The 15,810-nt window shown below is 50.1% G+C and overlaps 7 protein-coding genes across 7 annotated transcripts, besides 2 other annotated features; 3 read left to right on the plus strand and 4 right to left on the minus strand.

The window, feature by feature from the left end:
- Positions 1–879: 879 nt before the first annotated feature.
- Positions 880–893: a sequence feature (Protein overlapping with rRNA (N7462_009336, KAJ5673897.1) was converted to a misc_feature.).
- A 149-nt stretch (positions 894–1,042) lies between these two features.
- Positions 1,043–1,367: a sequence feature (Protein overlapping with rRNA (N7462_009336, KAJ5673897.1) was converted to a misc_feature.).
- Positions 1,368–2,150: 783 nt separating this feature from the next.
- On the minus strand, positions 2,151–4,615 carry N7462_009337 (glycoside hydrolase superfamily; the record flags this gene model as incomplete). The annotated part of the gene is made up of 3 exons (XM_057081051.1): positions 2,151–2,718; positions 3,214–3,226; positions 3,277–4,615. The coding sequence occupies 3 exons, from the start codon at positions 4,613–4,615 to the stop codon at positions 2,151–2,153; spliced, it is 1,920 nt and encodes a 639-aa protein (XP_056929888.1).
- A 437-nt stretch (positions 4,616–5,052) lies between these two features.
- On the plus strand, positions 5,053–5,537 carry N7462_009338 (uncharacterized protein; the record flags this gene model as incomplete). The annotated part of the gene is made up of 2 exons (XM_057081052.1): positions 5,053–5,161; positions 5,233–5,537. 2 exons carry the CDS (start codon positions 5,053–5,055, stop codon positions 5,535–5,537), a joined length of 414 nt encoding a protein of 137 aa, XP_056929889.1.
- A 74-nt stretch (positions 5,538–5,611) lies between these two features.
- Positions 5,612–5,821, plus strand: N7462_009339 (uncharacterized protein; the record flags this gene model as incomplete). The annotated part of the gene is made up of 1 exon (XM_057081053.1): positions 5,612–5,821. The coding sequence occupies one exon, from the start codon at positions 5,612–5,614 to the stop codon at positions 5,819–5,821; it is 210 nt and encodes a 69-aa protein (XP_056929890.1).
- Positions 5,822–6,701: 880 nt separating this feature from the next.
- On the plus strand, positions 6,702–7,004 carry N7462_009340 (uncharacterized protein; the record flags this gene model as incomplete). Its single annotated transcript, XM_057081054.1, has 1 exon — positions 6,702–7,004. The coding sequence occupies one exon, from the start codon at positions 6,702–6,704 to the stop codon at positions 7,002–7,004; it is 303 nt and encodes a 100-aa protein (XP_056929891.1).
- A 617-nt stretch (positions 7,005–7,621) lies between these two features.
- Positions 7,622–9,007, minus strand: N7462_009341 (pepsin-like aspartic protease; the record flags this gene model as incomplete). The annotated part of the gene is made up of 1 exon (XM_057081055.1): positions 7,622–9,007. The coding sequence occupies one exon, from the start codon at positions 9,005–9,007 to the stop codon at positions 7,622–7,624; it is 1,386 nt and encodes a 461-aa protein (XP_056929892.1).
- A 3,851-nt stretch (positions 9,008–12,858) lies between these two features.
- Positions 12,859–13,809, minus strand: N7462_009342 (SAP domain-containing protein; the record flags this gene model as incomplete). The annotated part of the gene is made up of 3 exons (XM_057081056.1): positions 12,859–13,300; positions 13,438–13,526; positions 13,588–13,809. The coding sequence occupies 3 exons, from the start codon at positions 13,807–13,809 to the stop codon at positions 12,859–12,861; spliced, it is 753 nt and encodes a 250-aa protein (XP_056929893.1).
- Positions 13,810–14,666: 857 nt separating this feature from the next.
- On the minus strand, positions 14,667–15,149 carry N7462_009343 (uncharacterized protein; the record flags this gene model as incomplete). Its single annotated transcript, XM_057081057.1, has 1 exon — positions 14,667–15,149. One exon carries the CDS (start codon positions 15,147–15,149, stop codon positions 14,667–14,669), a length of 483 nt encoding a protein of 160 aa, XP_056929894.1.
- Positions 15,150–15,810: the final 661 nt, after the last annotated feature.

Genomic DNA, 15,810 nt, shown 5'->3' on the forward strand with positions numbered 1-15,810 from the left:
TGATGATATCCAATTCGGACATGACACATCGATATGTGATATAAGATGCTGGTTGAAAGTCAAGCTTGGTGCCGCAAATATTGTCATAAGGTTGCTTATTTTCTGAGGTATTGCATGATGATGGTTGAATGTTTGGGTTCGATGTAAGCGGGGTTTGCGTGGGCATAGTCATTTCCACATAAGCAATCAATTTCTTGTTTCTTGCAACCACCACTCACAGGATGGAATTCATCACATTTCTTCTTCCGTGGGCGACATGTCAGACAACCGGCTTTTGACCGTCTCGCAGTTTTGCTGGTACTCATGGAGGCAGAATCTCTCTGGGATGTGAAGAATTTATCCCGGTTCAATGCTTACCGCCACCTGCTCCAACAGACGAGGAACAAGCCATCCTGCACAGTAACCCTGGGTTGAGCTTCCTCTAAGAATCGACTATGAAACCAACATCAAAGCTGGAAGCAATGCCTTTATGAACTTTAACTGAACATTCTTGGACGCTTGTTTGATATAGATCGATTCACGAATCTCTGTCAGCGCCAATATGTTATCTTTCAGTGGTTCCCATCCAACTGATCCCGAGTTGCGTAACAGAACCAACAAACCGGAGATGGGCAACCCTATCACTATCAGTGCATATTGTTGGATAGGTGGTAACGCCACTATCCATCCCGACGTTACTATCAGCGACGGATATACTATTGGTGCAAGAAGTCTGGTTTCACAGCTACTTTGCTTTATCAGACTCTCCAATACAGCGCTGATCGGGCATATTATCTCGCTATTAGGATGTTCGGCCTATCATGTTGCAGCAGACAACCCAGCACTAATTCTTCACAAAGTCGAGTGAAATTTCAAGGAATTACAGGAGGCTCAGCAAACATGAAGTTCTCAAGGTGTGAAACCGCAATGGGGGAACTTTTGTTTGGATGAAATAGTGATATCAGGTCCGCAGTATATTCGAATGCTCACAATGATAAACAAAGTCTTCATGATAATGTTCTAAGTTGATTTCAAAACCTTATAAGCAATAACTAGTCCCAAGTAAATGCTTCGCAGGCTTACTATCATCCGGGCTTTGCGCTGCTGCTCTCGCGAGACTAGATTCTGTTTGTTTTCAACCTTTCTATATAAGCCTTGTTCAAGGGGATCCCAGTACATACGACCACAGGGTGTGGAGAACAGGGCTTCCCGTCCGCTCAGCCGTACTTAAGCCACACGCCGGCAGGTTAGTAGTTGGGTGGGTGACCACCAGCAAATCCCTGCTGTTGTATGTTTTTTGGTATTTTTTTTATTTCTCATATCCTGTCTGTCTATCATGGAAGACTTGGTTTTTGTTACACAAAGCAGATCAGACAGACCTGAAGTGATTCAATTATCATATAGGAGGTCGGGGTATTCCTGAAAAGTCTTCATCTTCTCGCTCGACATGATTCTCGGAATCTTTGACCCATTCTCTTCTTTGAAACGTCGTTGACGTTTGAGTTCCATTCTAGAACAAAAGATTCATTGGTGAACGTAAATCTGGTTCACGGGATAGATGATAATAGATTGTTGCACAGGGAATGGGCGTTGGGTAGGTTCTTTGTTCCTGGCCGGTGAACATCAAAAACAACCAAAGGGATAAATTGAAGAATCAGAGCATATTGCTTGTCGGTCCATCAGTCCTTGGTGGGACCGCGGATGAGTATAAATAATTATGAATTTGATTGATGTTGTTGAAGACCCATTGTCCTCTGACTAGGTCCGCAATGTCCACAAGAGAGCTATCATTGCAGAAAAAAGAACTTTCTGCTGATGACGTGCAAGAGTATCCTGAAGGAGGGGTAGCGGGCATGGTCTGTTGTCTTGGGGGCTAGGTGTGGTTTCATGCCCGCCTACTCCTTGATGAATATTGGTAGATCTGCGTATGTATCGTTAATTATACCTGGCAGCTGTTGCTAAAGGGATAAAGTCGGATAGAGACCTACAATTTTGTTTTGAAGTTTCGCTCAAACTACCTGCCCAGTTTACGCTTACGATGTTGCTAGAAAATTCTATATAAGGTAGCTGGACTTTTTCGGCCTTACGCCAAGTAGTAACTCCTAGGATACAAAGTAATCTATCCATTTATAAAGCAAAACGTAAAGCCAGCAACGGCACTTTTTGACCAGTCACTCTCCGAAATGACCAGCAACGTGGTGCGCCACAGCGGCTTCGTCGCCCTCGAAATCAGCGCACACGGGACATTTGAGCGATCCAGGCCTTTGAGCGGCAGTGCCTGCATCTGTCGTATCCTCATGCTTCTCCTCCAGTTCCACATTCTGCCCTTGGTGTGTCTTTTTACCCTTCTTCTTTTCCTTTGCGGGGCGTATATACATATCCAGTCCAAGGGGCTCTGAGGAAGGCTCCTCCGGTCCATCAAGACGCATATCACGCGAAGTAAAACGATTGCGTCTCCCACTTAAATCGCCTCTCTCTGTTCTGTATTGGATACTGGGCTCGTCGTCTGGCGTGTCCTGTGTCTTTCCATCTAGTTCCTCCTGTGTCGGCTCACCGCCCCGGATGCTCTGCACCCTTCCGACGCGCCCGTCAGTGAGACGCACTTTGACGCCTCGGGGGTGATCACCGCGTGTGAGTAATTCGCTCACTATGCCTGAAACTGTAATTCCTGTGGGCTGGTCGGCTTTGAGAATAATATTGACGGGTGTACCGGGGTTGATGGATCTTGAGGGGGTACGCCTGGGTGGGAAGGGCGCGATGCCCCGCGTCCGCCCCGTCCGCCCCGTCGTTTTTGGTTATTCATTTTTGGGAATATTGAGCATGGGGATGTAGAATGATACTGGGATGGAGGCGCAGGTATTGTGAGTGTTGGCACGGCTCGAAGCGGGTTTTTTCCAAGAAACATGTGGTGTGGGGTTAAAGTTGTCGGGTAGATGAAGAGACCACGTTACTATGGAGTATCTTTAGTGGGTTTGGAGGGAAAACTGTATAAAATAATTCTCTGGAGTATCTATTGCCTGAAACCATCACCGAGCAATCTGACAAAGCATGGCTTTAACCAGAAAAAGACCGTCTAAGTAACACGATGCCACATTCAAATCCTCACTTATATCCTAAATATTGCCCGTTTTTCTCCTCTTCGTGAATGTCTCTCGCAAGTAAGAGGCAGATTTCTTCGGCGTCCGTTCCAAGGTCTGGTAGTTTATATGAGTAATTCCGAACCGTGGCCCGTACCCTGCCGACCATTCTGGGGGCCTGTCAGCTGAGAATCAAGAGCAAAAATGAAGAAAGCCGTACCGAAATTATCCATAAAACTCCAGGCATAGTAACCGAGCACTTGCACGCCGTCCTGGTAAATAGCCCTCGACATAGCATCCAAATATGTTGCAAAATATTGAACGCGGAAGTCATCCTCAACCGCCTGTTCAAGGGTCATCTCACTCTCTCCAGGACAAGGACATCCATTTTCAGTGATTAGAATGGGAACATGGTATCGCTCCCAGATCCACGCTAGGAGCTTACGGAACTGTGCTGGCGTCACACGCAGCCAGCTTATGCCCGTCACAGGCCCTAGCTGATGTCCCTCACAGTTGACGTCCATCTCCTCGATATGACCGGTATGGTCATCGGGGGATGGACTGCCTGGTCGCGCCCTCGCATAGCTAGACGTGTAGTGGTTGAGGCCAAAGAAAGCCGCGCTGCAAATAGGTGCCACTTGGCGCAGCAGCAATAATTCATCGGGAGTAAAACGGGGTAGGCGATCTCCCAATTGAGCACGCATCTCTGGTGGATAGTCACGACCAAGAAAGACGGGGTCGGCGAACCAGGCAAGGTAGAACAGTAAGCGTCGAGAGGCAGCCTCCTGGTCTGAAGAATTGGAAATATCGTATGGTTCAAAGAAATTCGCGTTCAGCACAATGGAGATGCTACCACCTTGCGTTGCCTGAAAGTGTTCGACATAAGCTTGTACCGTTGCAGCATGTGTTAGGATGGTATTATGCGCAATTACCCACGTATCCGTGTCGGATTGCGTTTCAGAGCTATAGACTGCCATAATATAAGGCTCGTTGAAGGTGACCCAGCGACGTACCCGGTCGCCAAAGCGGGCGAAACACAGTTTTGCGTAATGGACAAAATCCGCCTGAAATTCTCTCAGATTGCCCACAGCGCCATAACGATCGCTGAGTGCCTGAGGCGTATCCCAGTGGAAGAGGGTTACAACAGGCTCGATGCCACGGGCCCGCAGGCTGTCGATCAGAGAATCGTAAAACGCGAAACCAGCCTCATTAGTTGGATCCTCGCGCCCACCTAGGGGAACGATGCGTGTCCACGCAATAGAGAAGCGATATTCTTCCACTCCATAGTCGGAGAGCAGAGCAACATCAGCGGCCATGCGGTGGTAGTGATCACACGCCACGTCACCATGCTCTCCGTTGGTCCGAGAGGGCTTCAGATGCGAGACTCTATCCCATACAGACTCCCCTTTGCCATCTTCAAAGGCGCCGCCCTCGATCTGATAGGCAGATGTGGCACATCCCCAGGTCATGTCAGCCGGCAACGGCAGCTCCTCCATAGGTGGGATGGCAGTGGTGTCGCCGCTTTCACCAGTCGGCACGATCTCATCCGCATCGAACATGATCCTTTGGGTCGATAGTTGTAAGCACCGCGTACTTTGCGCACTATGCACTTCTAAGTAGACAAGGTCTGGTACAGTTTGTGCCGATAGATCAGCCCCTGGTTACTTACAATAGATATTGCATTAGGCCGCGGGCAACGTGTTGTTACAAAACTGGAATGATTCGGCCACACAATGCGCCGATTTATGCGGGGGTGGCTTTTTTTTTAATTATTGCCAGCCCCCACCGAAGCGAACTAGCTGGGTATCCCTAATGTCTGGCTTTGACTCTGTTTCTTGATTCGGACTTTGAGAGGGTGGTCGCCTCCTCCCCTTCGAGCCGAACGATGTTGAGGTTTGGTGTCACGTTGCCAACCAATTATTAGCTCAACTAGGTGACCGCCGCCCATTGCCACCAGGTGTTGGAATTACTAACATGCTGCGCAAGTTAGCCCCTGATGGCTATGCTGTACGTGTATATCCCTTCTATCCCGTCGACACAGCGAAAGCTCGTTCTACACATCTACGGGAGAGGGATGGCTATGGGTGAGGTGCCCTCCAACAATCGTGGCTTCCCCTCTCAAGCAATCGCCCTCGGGATTCAGATATTTTCGGTTAAATATCACTTGGCTCCTGAGTGACGCCATTTAACTCCCGTGGAGGATTGCTATGCTGCTCTTCACTCGATGGTGCCAACTCATTTGACATCGATATTGAACCGAGTCACATTTCTATCTCAGATAAAAGTGCTGACGGCGGTTTTGTCGCGGGTGTTGCCCTCCTGGCACACGATAGGGCTCTATTTCCGCCGCTCGCAAAGCAGTTCCTCGTCTATCCGATGCAGGATGATCGGAATACGGTGTCCAACAAATCAAATGAAGCTTTCGCTATCCAGAGAACAGCCGACAGCGTCGCTGCCTGGGCCACCGTCCTAGGTGAATAGGTCGGCTTTGACAACGTGTCGCCGTTTGCAGCGCCAGCCGTACCTTCGACCTGGCTAGGCTGCCTCCTACATACATGGACACCGGCGAACTGGACGTTTCCCGCGATGAAAATCTTCAGTATGTGGCACAGCGAGCGAAAACAAACGTGTCTCTTGAGTTTCATCTGTATTCTGGGACGCCGCATGGCTTTACGAACGTTTCTGTCGGGATCAGCGTGACAGACCGGGCGCTGGAGAATCAGCGCGTTGCATTCAATCACTTGTTAAAGGATCTGACCAAGTAACGAGGTCGTGGTCTTCAAAAATATACGATATCAGAGTGAGTTTCCGCTTCCAGATTAATCAATTATCAATCTTATCCTCATGAAATATCTCGGAATAAAATTCCTCGTTGCTTTGGGAACTTCTCAGATCAAGCGAGGAAAACTATGCTAAGAGTATGATAGAAAAGTAAAATCACATTTGACTAGCTACGTGCGTGTGGCAACATCTCAATTTGGATCATCTTGCGTCGGAAGATTGCTTATAGCCATCGCTGGTCAATCACTTCGGCCCGAGTACATATCAATCAAATCTGACCCTCCACGCCATAATTTACATCAACGACCACAATTCGTAAATTGCCTTTCATAGTTTACCCATCTCTTCCTCGGGCACAATGCGTCATCTTACTCAGACTCGCTCCATATATAGTTTTCTATTAAAAATGCGATACAACGATGTCTCAAGCAATAAGGCCCCCGATCCATTAACGAAACTCATCTACTTGCATCTTGTCCCAAATTGCTTGTCCTCAGGCCACCCGAGCCGCGCCAAACTTTTTGTAGAAAGCCCCACCACGATCCCAGATTTCCAAAAGCGGGCTGGGTAATCTACATCATGACTCTGCAACGTTGTTTCAGAAATGTCTACGATAACTCAGAAGCAATAGCGTGAATGAGTACGCCTAAGGGCCCTCAAACCCTTCGTTCTCATCATCAATTGGCCATGTAAACCCACCAGCCATGGGTCTGAGAACCAGCCGCAGAGCATTCCAAAAAGGGAGACTAACCGGGTATAAAAAGACAACCTGTATGTCGATTCCCAGACTCCTCACCATACTAGCGGCTTCCTCTAATCTTACGTTCTATCAAACTCAAGACAGACAATCAGCATCAAAGAATCATGCACTTCGTCTCCCTCGTCCTCGCTCTCGGAACATGTGCCTCCTCGGCCGTGGCCTGGAATTTGACCGCTTACAGCGACGATAAGTGCACCGCGGCAACGGGGTGGTCCCTCTCAGAGACCAGCTCGATCGGGTGTGTTGGGCTTTCAGAGAAGGTCGGGTCGATTCTCGTTGAGAATATGCCCGACAACCTGCACTTTATGGGCTCAAGCGGGTACTCTTGCGACACGTTCCATCAGTTTGGTGGGAATGGCTGCTACACTCAGGGCCAGGGTTTCCAATCTGTCGAGGTGTATCCCTAGTATGTCATTTGGTTGCAAGTTTTATTACGCGGGGCTGATCCTAACTACCGGCTTCTAGTTCCTCTTAAAATGTTTTGAGTTGAGGAAGGGGGCACAGAGTATACGGATTTTAAGAGATGGAATTAGAAAATAAATGAAGTGTGCGATGATCAATAGTGAATTATTAAAATTGATGATTGTGTCTATCATGAAAGAAAGATCGTATTCTTAATTGTACAACGGTGCGGGCTCCGTCGTCCGGGCCCGCCAAACAGCAAGTTGGTCAAAATGTATCAATGGGTGTGCACAGAATAAGACCGCCATTTTGAATGCAGCACGATGATAGTGGATGGTGGTGGCTGAATGGCCCAGTGCAAATGAAGATGAACGAGAGGGTATATGTGCAAAAGGGTGTATCGCCCAGGTCAAGTGGAAAGGAAGTGAATGTATAGTCAAACAGGCCTCATGAAGGGTATGCATCGGGCCCAAAGAGTATGAACAGAATAACGCCGCTGGAGAATGATTGTGTGTAGGGCATGCACGGATATGTTTAGCAAGTAGTTGAAAGAAGAGGATAGAATATGCTGGCAGTGCAGTTGGTGAGGTTGTTGGGTGTGCAAGGAAACGATGGTGTGTCTTTAGAGGAAGAGTATGCTGGTAGTGAGAGCGAGGAGGGCCGGGATAATTCCATAAGAGATGCGAGACGCCGATGCAGTCTGGATAACTGACGTGCCGGTGGCAGCGCTGGCAGTGGAGGCCGCTGTAGTGGTGGTCGCAGTCGTGGTGGTAGTTGAGCTGATTGTTTTACGAGCAGCAAATCCGACCTGCCCATTGTCAAAGTCAAAAACAGAGTATACGTTCTTGAGAAAGACGTCTCCAAGAAGCCAGGTATTGTTGCCTGAATATTGGTGGGCGACAATAGTCGACAAACAGCTACCGTTGCTCTCTGCGCCGATGTAATCATCAGGCGAAATCGAGTACTTGACCCCTGAGAATGATAACTCCAATGTCGCAGTAGAATTGCAAGGGATGATGTAGTTCGTTCCTGACTGGGTTGAGTTGGGAATCAACGAGAACAGGGATGTCGCATCTGCCGGAGGAATCATAATGTACGTGGTTCCTGTATCAATGATGGCAGACTTGTCCGAAAAGCCAGCAGCTTGGCCGTTCACGTAGGCGTCATCGAGCGGGATAGACCAGACATCCGCGTCGGTGGTGGTGTAGGAGATGTTGCCATCAAACTTGGACGTATCAATAGTGCCGAAATTTACTTCTCCATCCTTCGCGTTGTCCTCGGCACGAGAAAGGCTGAATCCAATGATGTTCGACGAGAGGAGGCCTGTCGTGTTGACAACATCCATGAACGAGGGAATAGTCCAGCCCCCGGTACCAGATCGACCAAGACCTAGGATGCCATCAAACGGGTAACTCGAGAAGTCACTTGACGCATTTGTAGTCGTTCCAAACCAGAAATTCACGTTCAGGTCTGCAAATGCAAAAGTGTCCTGACCCAGTTTCCCGCGAACAGTACCATTGCCATATCCGACGCTGAAGGTCGAGTTGTCCGTGGTGTAGGTAGTGGATTCCGACGTGTCGAAGGTATGGTGGCTTGTGCAGGCACTATCTTCACAGATGGTACTGAATACCCAACTGCTGGGGGATCCAGTATCGAGAGCGAGCCACATCTCTTCCTGCTGAGAGCCAACCTTGACCACGGAGAAATAGGAGAAGTCCTCTCCATCTTGGTCCAGTGCAGCACTGTTAGGGAGTGTTGGAGTGCTGGACTCGACAATGGCATATGAATCACCACGGCGGACGGGATACTTTTTGATATCAAGAGTCAGTGACTTCACATCGGCGCTGTCGTCGGAATCCTCCGACATCAATGCCCAGGGGAAGAATCGACGGTTCTCATTATGGCGAGCCGAAATGCTGGCAGATGATTCAACCTTCAAGCTCCATGGATAGAAGGCGTGAACGCCTGTTGACAGGCTCACGATGAGCAAGCATAATGAGAAACGCATGATCCGGGAACGGATCTAGTTGCAGAGACCAATGGCCGGCATTGGTCGGGATCGATTGAGGCTCAGTATTCCAACTGAACCTGTGAATTAGGATAGGTGGTTTGATACAGTGATCTTAATCTGTAAATTGGTCGGAGGTGAGGCCTGTTGAAGAATGTGAAGAGATCCGCGAGTCTTGCGGAGAGTTGATTTGAATGCAACCTGGAGAAACCAGCAATTAAAGGCGATAGAAAAGCACGACCAAGAGAAAGAGGAATTAATTGTTTATGAAAAGAGGGGAAGAATGAAGATGAAGGTGCAATGCAAAGAAACGAGAAAGAGGTGGATAAGGAGGTTGGAAGCGCACTCGAATGTGAGGGGGAAGCTGGTAGCGGACTTGGAGAGTCTCCGCTGGGGAGGCCCGCTTTTCCCAAGAACACGAACCACGAACGGGTTGGAACATTGACCCTGGCCAACCAACCTGATTGAGCGAACCACTGCAGCCACTACAGCCCATATCTTGACAGGAATCTTCCCCTGACAAAGCACACTCTGGCTCATCCAGGCCTAGTGGGGGCCCACTGTGCGCCTGTTCCGGGTTGCGATCGGCTGCACTGGTCGGGGCTAACGATACAAACGGGGCTAAAAGGGCGCTAGTCCAAGCGCTTTTGCTGGCTTTGCGGCGTAAGAGACCATGCAAATCAAGGAAGTGGAGTGTACCATTCACACTTTGATTCTTCAGAGACTTAATGATGAACAGTTCTCAATCTTTGCGATTGTCCTGCCAAAGTACTATTTCCCTTGGGACACGAAGTTTCACGATACCCAAGCGGTGGCGACCAGTATTACATGTTGCATATCGTTGCATCCCAGGATCCTTAATCCCGGCGTGCACGGGGCACAGGAACCCTGGGCCGCGTACTCAGGGGGAAAGCCCTTGGCCTGTGACTGGCTCTGTTTCCTTCAGCTTCACTTGCGATCGGTCTAGACTCGACCGTCATGACCACCAGGCTCTCCATCCGCAGACTACAGAGAGTCTCGAGCCCGGTTGTCTTACCAAACTTCACTTGACACCTCGGTCGCGGTCTTTGGCAACCAGTCGGTTCCGGAAGCTACTCACACCATCCATTTGAGTTCCTGCATAGCCCTCGCATCTCAGCCTGCAACCCCCGAGGAATCGTTGACCGTATGTTGCACAATGTACGTAGTTATATCACCCCGCCGGTTCCATTGTAATCCATCCGATAATTCCCTTGTTGAGTGGGCAAGTGGTATTGTACACGGTCCAATACGACCGACTCTACTCCGCTTGCCTTTTGTCCTCGCTGCCATACTACAACGACGTACTAGAGAGGTGGACCTGTTTGATGGATCATACGCAGATGCCGCCAAGTGAAATGTGTACGGGTATGAAGTCCATAGTGCATAATACATATGACCGCTGCCTCGCGATATTGTAGTTCGCAAGTTCCCCGTCTCCTGTAAGCCCCACCACCATCGCCCCGGACTATTCGACAATAGCCAGTCTAGACCGCATTTAGTCCAGCTCACTCCGCGATTTGAACTGCTACAATTGGTCGATCCTATGTTTCATTGACTTTAAATTGGCCACAGCATCTAACATTTTATTACTGGAAGAGGTGGATGGTAATTGATATATAGTATCCATTAAAAATCACTTCAAACTCGATCCTGATTCCAATAACGCAAAAAGTGTCAATAAGAACTTCCCTCTGTCAAATCGATCGCAAGCTCAAATCACGTAAGATCTATATATTTCCTATTCAGCCACGCAGCATCTCAAACCCAACATCGCATAACCTATGTACGCAACCATTGTCAGCCCCGGTCAAGACTCAGGAGTCCCACCAGATTCAAGTCTGCCCAATACCCGCCATTGCCATTCGCAGGATGAATGTTGACTACTTCCTACCTAGGGAATCAGGCCTACAGACGCTCCGAAAACGATTTTCGACCAGTGTACCCATGCAAGTGTGAATTGAACCCCTCCATCTGGCGTTTCCACTATCTGCCCTTCGACACTGTCTTTAAATACAGGCCCGTTGTCACCTTTTTCACATTCACAAGAAGTCTGCCTATCTGAACTGGTGGATGTCACGCAATACGACTTGAATTTGCCCTTGCACACACCGACTGGGCAGAGGATGGTTACTCGAACATTTCGGGGCGGGAGAACTCATCCGGACAGGAATAATCTGCCTTCTTGCAGTAATTGGGCATTGTAGGAGGGCCTGAGTATGGACAAATTAACATCTCGATGGGCCAGGCGACGTTTCAATGAGTCCCACGATGTATGGGTTGATGATGGACATGGTTCAGAAGGTAACTATGATTGATGTATTTGTCAACTAGAATTGGGTATCACTAGTGGCATCCAAAGAGTACGGTTTACTCTGCCTATGCATGGTTGGCTCAATTGCAGTAGTCCTTACCGGATCGGTGCTGCTAGCACGACACGTTTACTGAATGACGAACTTGAAACTAGGGTTAGTCAACCCAAAATAAACGACGAAAACCTTCAGAGCTGTCGGGTTCTTTTGTTGGATCCCTCTCGGGAGAGACCGGGGGAGCCGAGCTCACGCACAATGGTGAATGGGTTGCCTGTGTCTATCAAGGAATTGATTTCTACAGACAAGGATATTTGCGTTGCATTGGATCAATCGAGATATTGGAGTTCAATATATGTCTAAATAGCAGTATCGGGGAGTTCTTGTTGATCAGAACCATGGCCCATGGGTACGACCTGCCTCCTGGGCTAAGTATACTACAGTATTCCCGCTCACCCTAAATGCCTGAAAATACACTAATCCCCCACAACCCACAAATTAGGAGAGCCGATGAATTCGGAAGTATACTGAGCCTATACCAAAAACATTATCCTTGTCATCTTTTCCCCAAGAACCTACAATCACGGGAAATCGGGTGCTTGACCTGCGGAGCGGAGCAGATATACTCCGGCCGTTGACAGCGAACACGGCAGCAAGAGCGCGATCTTCAGCGTCCGTGGATAAATCAAAACCCCCTGTGCTCTCGCAGAAATAGCACGGAGTACAGATCTCCGAAGATGATGCGCGAAAGTAGAGCGAAAAAAAAAATTCTGGCCCGCTTAGTAGCTCAACAATTCAACACAGCGGACCCGACGTCACGCGATCCCCGCGAAACCGAATTCCTCCGCACGCCTACCCACTTCTGCCCCTAGGGGCCGAATGACCTCGGAGTCGGGTCCCCCATGGTCCCTCGGGCGGAAGGGCTCTCGGGGACAAGAGTACTGGAAGCGATCCCGGGTTACGGCAGATCGTGTCTTGCAGGGTCGATCAGGGCGAGAGGCTAGGCGGTTGAGAGGGACCTCGGCAACACGAAAATTGGGGATTTCCAAGGGAAAAACGGTCCTTTCCTTTTTTTTTCCCCCATCCGGGGCGGTTCATATCAGATCGGATGAGTCATTCGTCACTCGTGGGGTATTCTCCGAGCCGGACGGCCTCCAGATTTGGGTTGGCTAGACACAATGTTGGGTTATATCGCGATGGGGTGAAATTAGGCTGACAGAGAAAAGGAGGACGGTTGGCATGGACAGGGTTTGTCGACCCCATAGAATCACTTCATTTGGAAGGAATAGAAGATACAACTCAATCAGATATTACATCAACACGCTAGTTCCCAAAAACAGAAAGAAAAAGAAATCTCGAAAGACTGGAACGTAGGAAGAGAGAAACCCCGGGATAGACGAGGAGAAGGAATCAAAGACACAAGAGAAAGCATAGCTGGAAGCTTAGCACCAAGAAAATTCGTTCATACAGTGGCCGTCAGCAACCGGTACTTGCAGGATGTATGGACTCTGAGAGTGACACGCCCTACTTGTGCAACGACGCAGCCTGTTTGGGACCGAGGACATCGTCCAAGAAGCCAGACCAGAGCTCACGCACAACACCGGGCTCTTTGGATGAGCCATTCTGGCGGCGCTGCAGTTCCTCGCCGATCCGCGAGCGGCCAACAGCCTCGGTAAGCGAGAAGGGATCAAGATCGACGGCGTGATTGTCGACGACCTCACTCATGGGGGAGGCGGCGCTGACGTCGCCGCCGGAAACAGTGTAGATCTGAGGCTTCATGGGTGGGGCGGAGGGAGTGGAGGACTCGTGGTGCGAGAACAGGTCGGGAAGGACCGGGACGCGGGGGTGGGTGTGGACGGGGGCGGCATCGAGCTCGGCCATCGAAGGCATGTAGATGAAGTCGACAGTAGATGAGTCACCGATAGCCTTGGAGGCACGGGAAGTGTTGAATTGGCGGGTTGGTTGGCTAAGAAGTGGTCATTAGTCTTGAGACATTTGGAGAGTGGCAGATCAGGTGTATATAGATCTAGGAATTGGGGGAGGGGTTCTCTGTGTGGACAAGGATTGGAGCCAAAAATAGATTTTGCCGGGGGAAAAACGTACTCGGCAAAGGCATTGCTGTTAATACGGCGCATGGCAATGCTGAATGCACGGGATTGCAGGACATCATGGTTGGAGAGACGCTCAATCAGCTGTGTATACCAGTCCCGGGTTAGTTTAGTATTCACGGAGGACGGAGACGAGGGCACGAACCTCGGACTTGCTGCCAGCAGCACGGATCGAGCGTCTTTGGCACTCCGACTTGAGCTCTGGGAGAGTGCGTGCGGCGTACAACGAGGCCTTGTCAGCGGGGTTAGCCGGTTGAGCCGACTGGACGCCAGTGATGTGTAGACCACGGCGGGTCATGGGGGCAGCAATGGGCTGCTGGGTGAGGTGGCGGAGAGCACGCAGGGAAGATGAGCGAGGCGCAGCCATGGTGAGTGATGGAGGGGATAGAATGTTGAGATGGGTGAAGATGGACCGGTCGACTGGAGTGACAGAAGAATGTATCGCAGATAGGGTGGTATGAAGTAAATGGGCCGAGATGGGGAGGTAGTGGGGAGATAGAGATAGTTGCGTAGGATCGGAGTCGAGAGAGAAAGTTAAAAGGTAAAAGGTTAAAAGAGAAAAAGAAAACCCAAAATGTCGGAACAGGAAGCGTGTCAATAGACGAGGGATGCCCCTTCTTATACGGAAGTATGGGCGTCTGGGCGTCTGGGATCTGTAGGGAGCTGGAGCTCACGAGAATCGTTGGGGAGAAGCTTGGGACGGAACCCACTTGTCTTGGCGGTCTGGACCCGTTATCGATAGTAGGGAGAGGAGGATCCACGTTCCCAATGGACTGTTGACGTGCTCTACTCCTGGTGTGGGCTTGGAGGACTGGAAAATGTGACGATGGGAAGACCAGTGCAATCGGTTGGGCTCGTTGAAATACGTGGACGAGAAAGAAACAGAAAGAGGGGGGGGACAGGGTTTCATCTACGAGTGATGGAGGGGACAACGACCGGGGAAGAGTCACGGCGATCGATACAGGCGAAGACATCAAATCCGACACTGGAGGTACCGGGGCGAAGGCGTGAGGATACCGCGTACAGCGTGTACCTATTCTGCTCCCACCAGACTCTCCGATGTACTGCGTGCAGCGTACTCTGGACTCGTCTGTACACCGTCGCGCTCAACGTCCTGGCGATCGACTTTCCGTTCCTCGATGTACCGGGTACCCTCCGGTCGGGACTGACGATTACCCCGTATCCACCAGCACATCCCCGTCCACAAAGTACCCGGTACATCGATTACCCCAGGACCGCCCGGGTGCCCGTACATGTCGTAATGATGCCATTCCTCTCGGACTGCGGATCCTGCTCCCCGGCCCCATCGGAGGATGAGCTGTACTCTATACAGGAACCATGATGTTCTTTCCCGTCCGCTGCGTCTCCTCCGATCTCCAGGCCTCCGTTTTTCTCCAAGGGAAACTGCACGTCGGACCTCCGGGAAGCCAGCATGCCCGTCCAGGGCACCCGTTTCCCCCTCTCCAATGCCTCGTCATGGCCCATGACTGGTCCGGCCCCTGTTTCCCCGCCAAAAACGGCACACCACCTCCTCACCGAGTCTGCGTCAGCAATGTGCAGTTTCATTACACCCAGGGATTCGAGGAGATAAATCGAACGAATCAGATTCGCCCGAAATGGCACCCGGACATAATTAGACACGATCGGCCATGATCGGCCAATGTTGAGTCCGGGCGGGCACGGAACAGATGTGGAGGGTGATCCCATGACCTTGGAGAGCGGTGAATCCACCCTGACGCCTCAACGATGGGCTCGATTTCCCTCTCGATTATCCGAGGATTATTACTCACCAGTGCAGGGCTGGAGCATGGCATGATTCATCGTCGCCCCTCCTGGTGGAGAAAAGTCCAGACACAGAAGGTTCCATAGCCGATCGCTTCCGTGAAGTCTTGGTTCGCGGTCCCCTGTTACTCTCATCCTGGATCTGTTGTAACGGGTGTATCTCTATCTCCTGATGACTGGATCTTCTAGCTCGAGTTCTATCCATTCTTTCACTCTAATTGTAGATACGTGGGCAATTCTTATGCAGTGGGAATTCTTGGTAGAGTGCATTGTTGCCCATCCCTTCTGAAGCCACCGCCGCGACTTTGATATGGGGCATTCAATATTGGTTTCACTGCTCTTTTTTGTGGCTTAAAAATGGAGAGATAAATGGTGTTCCCCAACATCCTACATGTACTCTGTGACCAATATTATGAGGTTGTGTGGTAGTCATACCCAGCGTCCAGGGAGACCGGATCAAGGTAGACGAGCGATAATTGAAATCGAATCCGGTGAAAAAAATTCCGATGGCCGTGAAGAGAATATAGGAGTTCTACAGACTTGAAGCCCACCCTATCCACTTCGACCACGAAAACGCCCGCGAAGG

Source organism: Penicillium macrosclerotiorum (genome assembly GCF_028827735.1).
Source record: "Penicillium macrosclerotiorum strain IBT 26536 chromosome Unknown utg000009l_segment0_segment0, whole genome shotgun sequence".
Classification (NCBI taxonomy): Eukaryota; Fungi; Ascomycota; class Eurotiomycetes; order Eurotiales; family Aspergillaceae; genus Penicillium; species Penicillium macrosclerotiorum.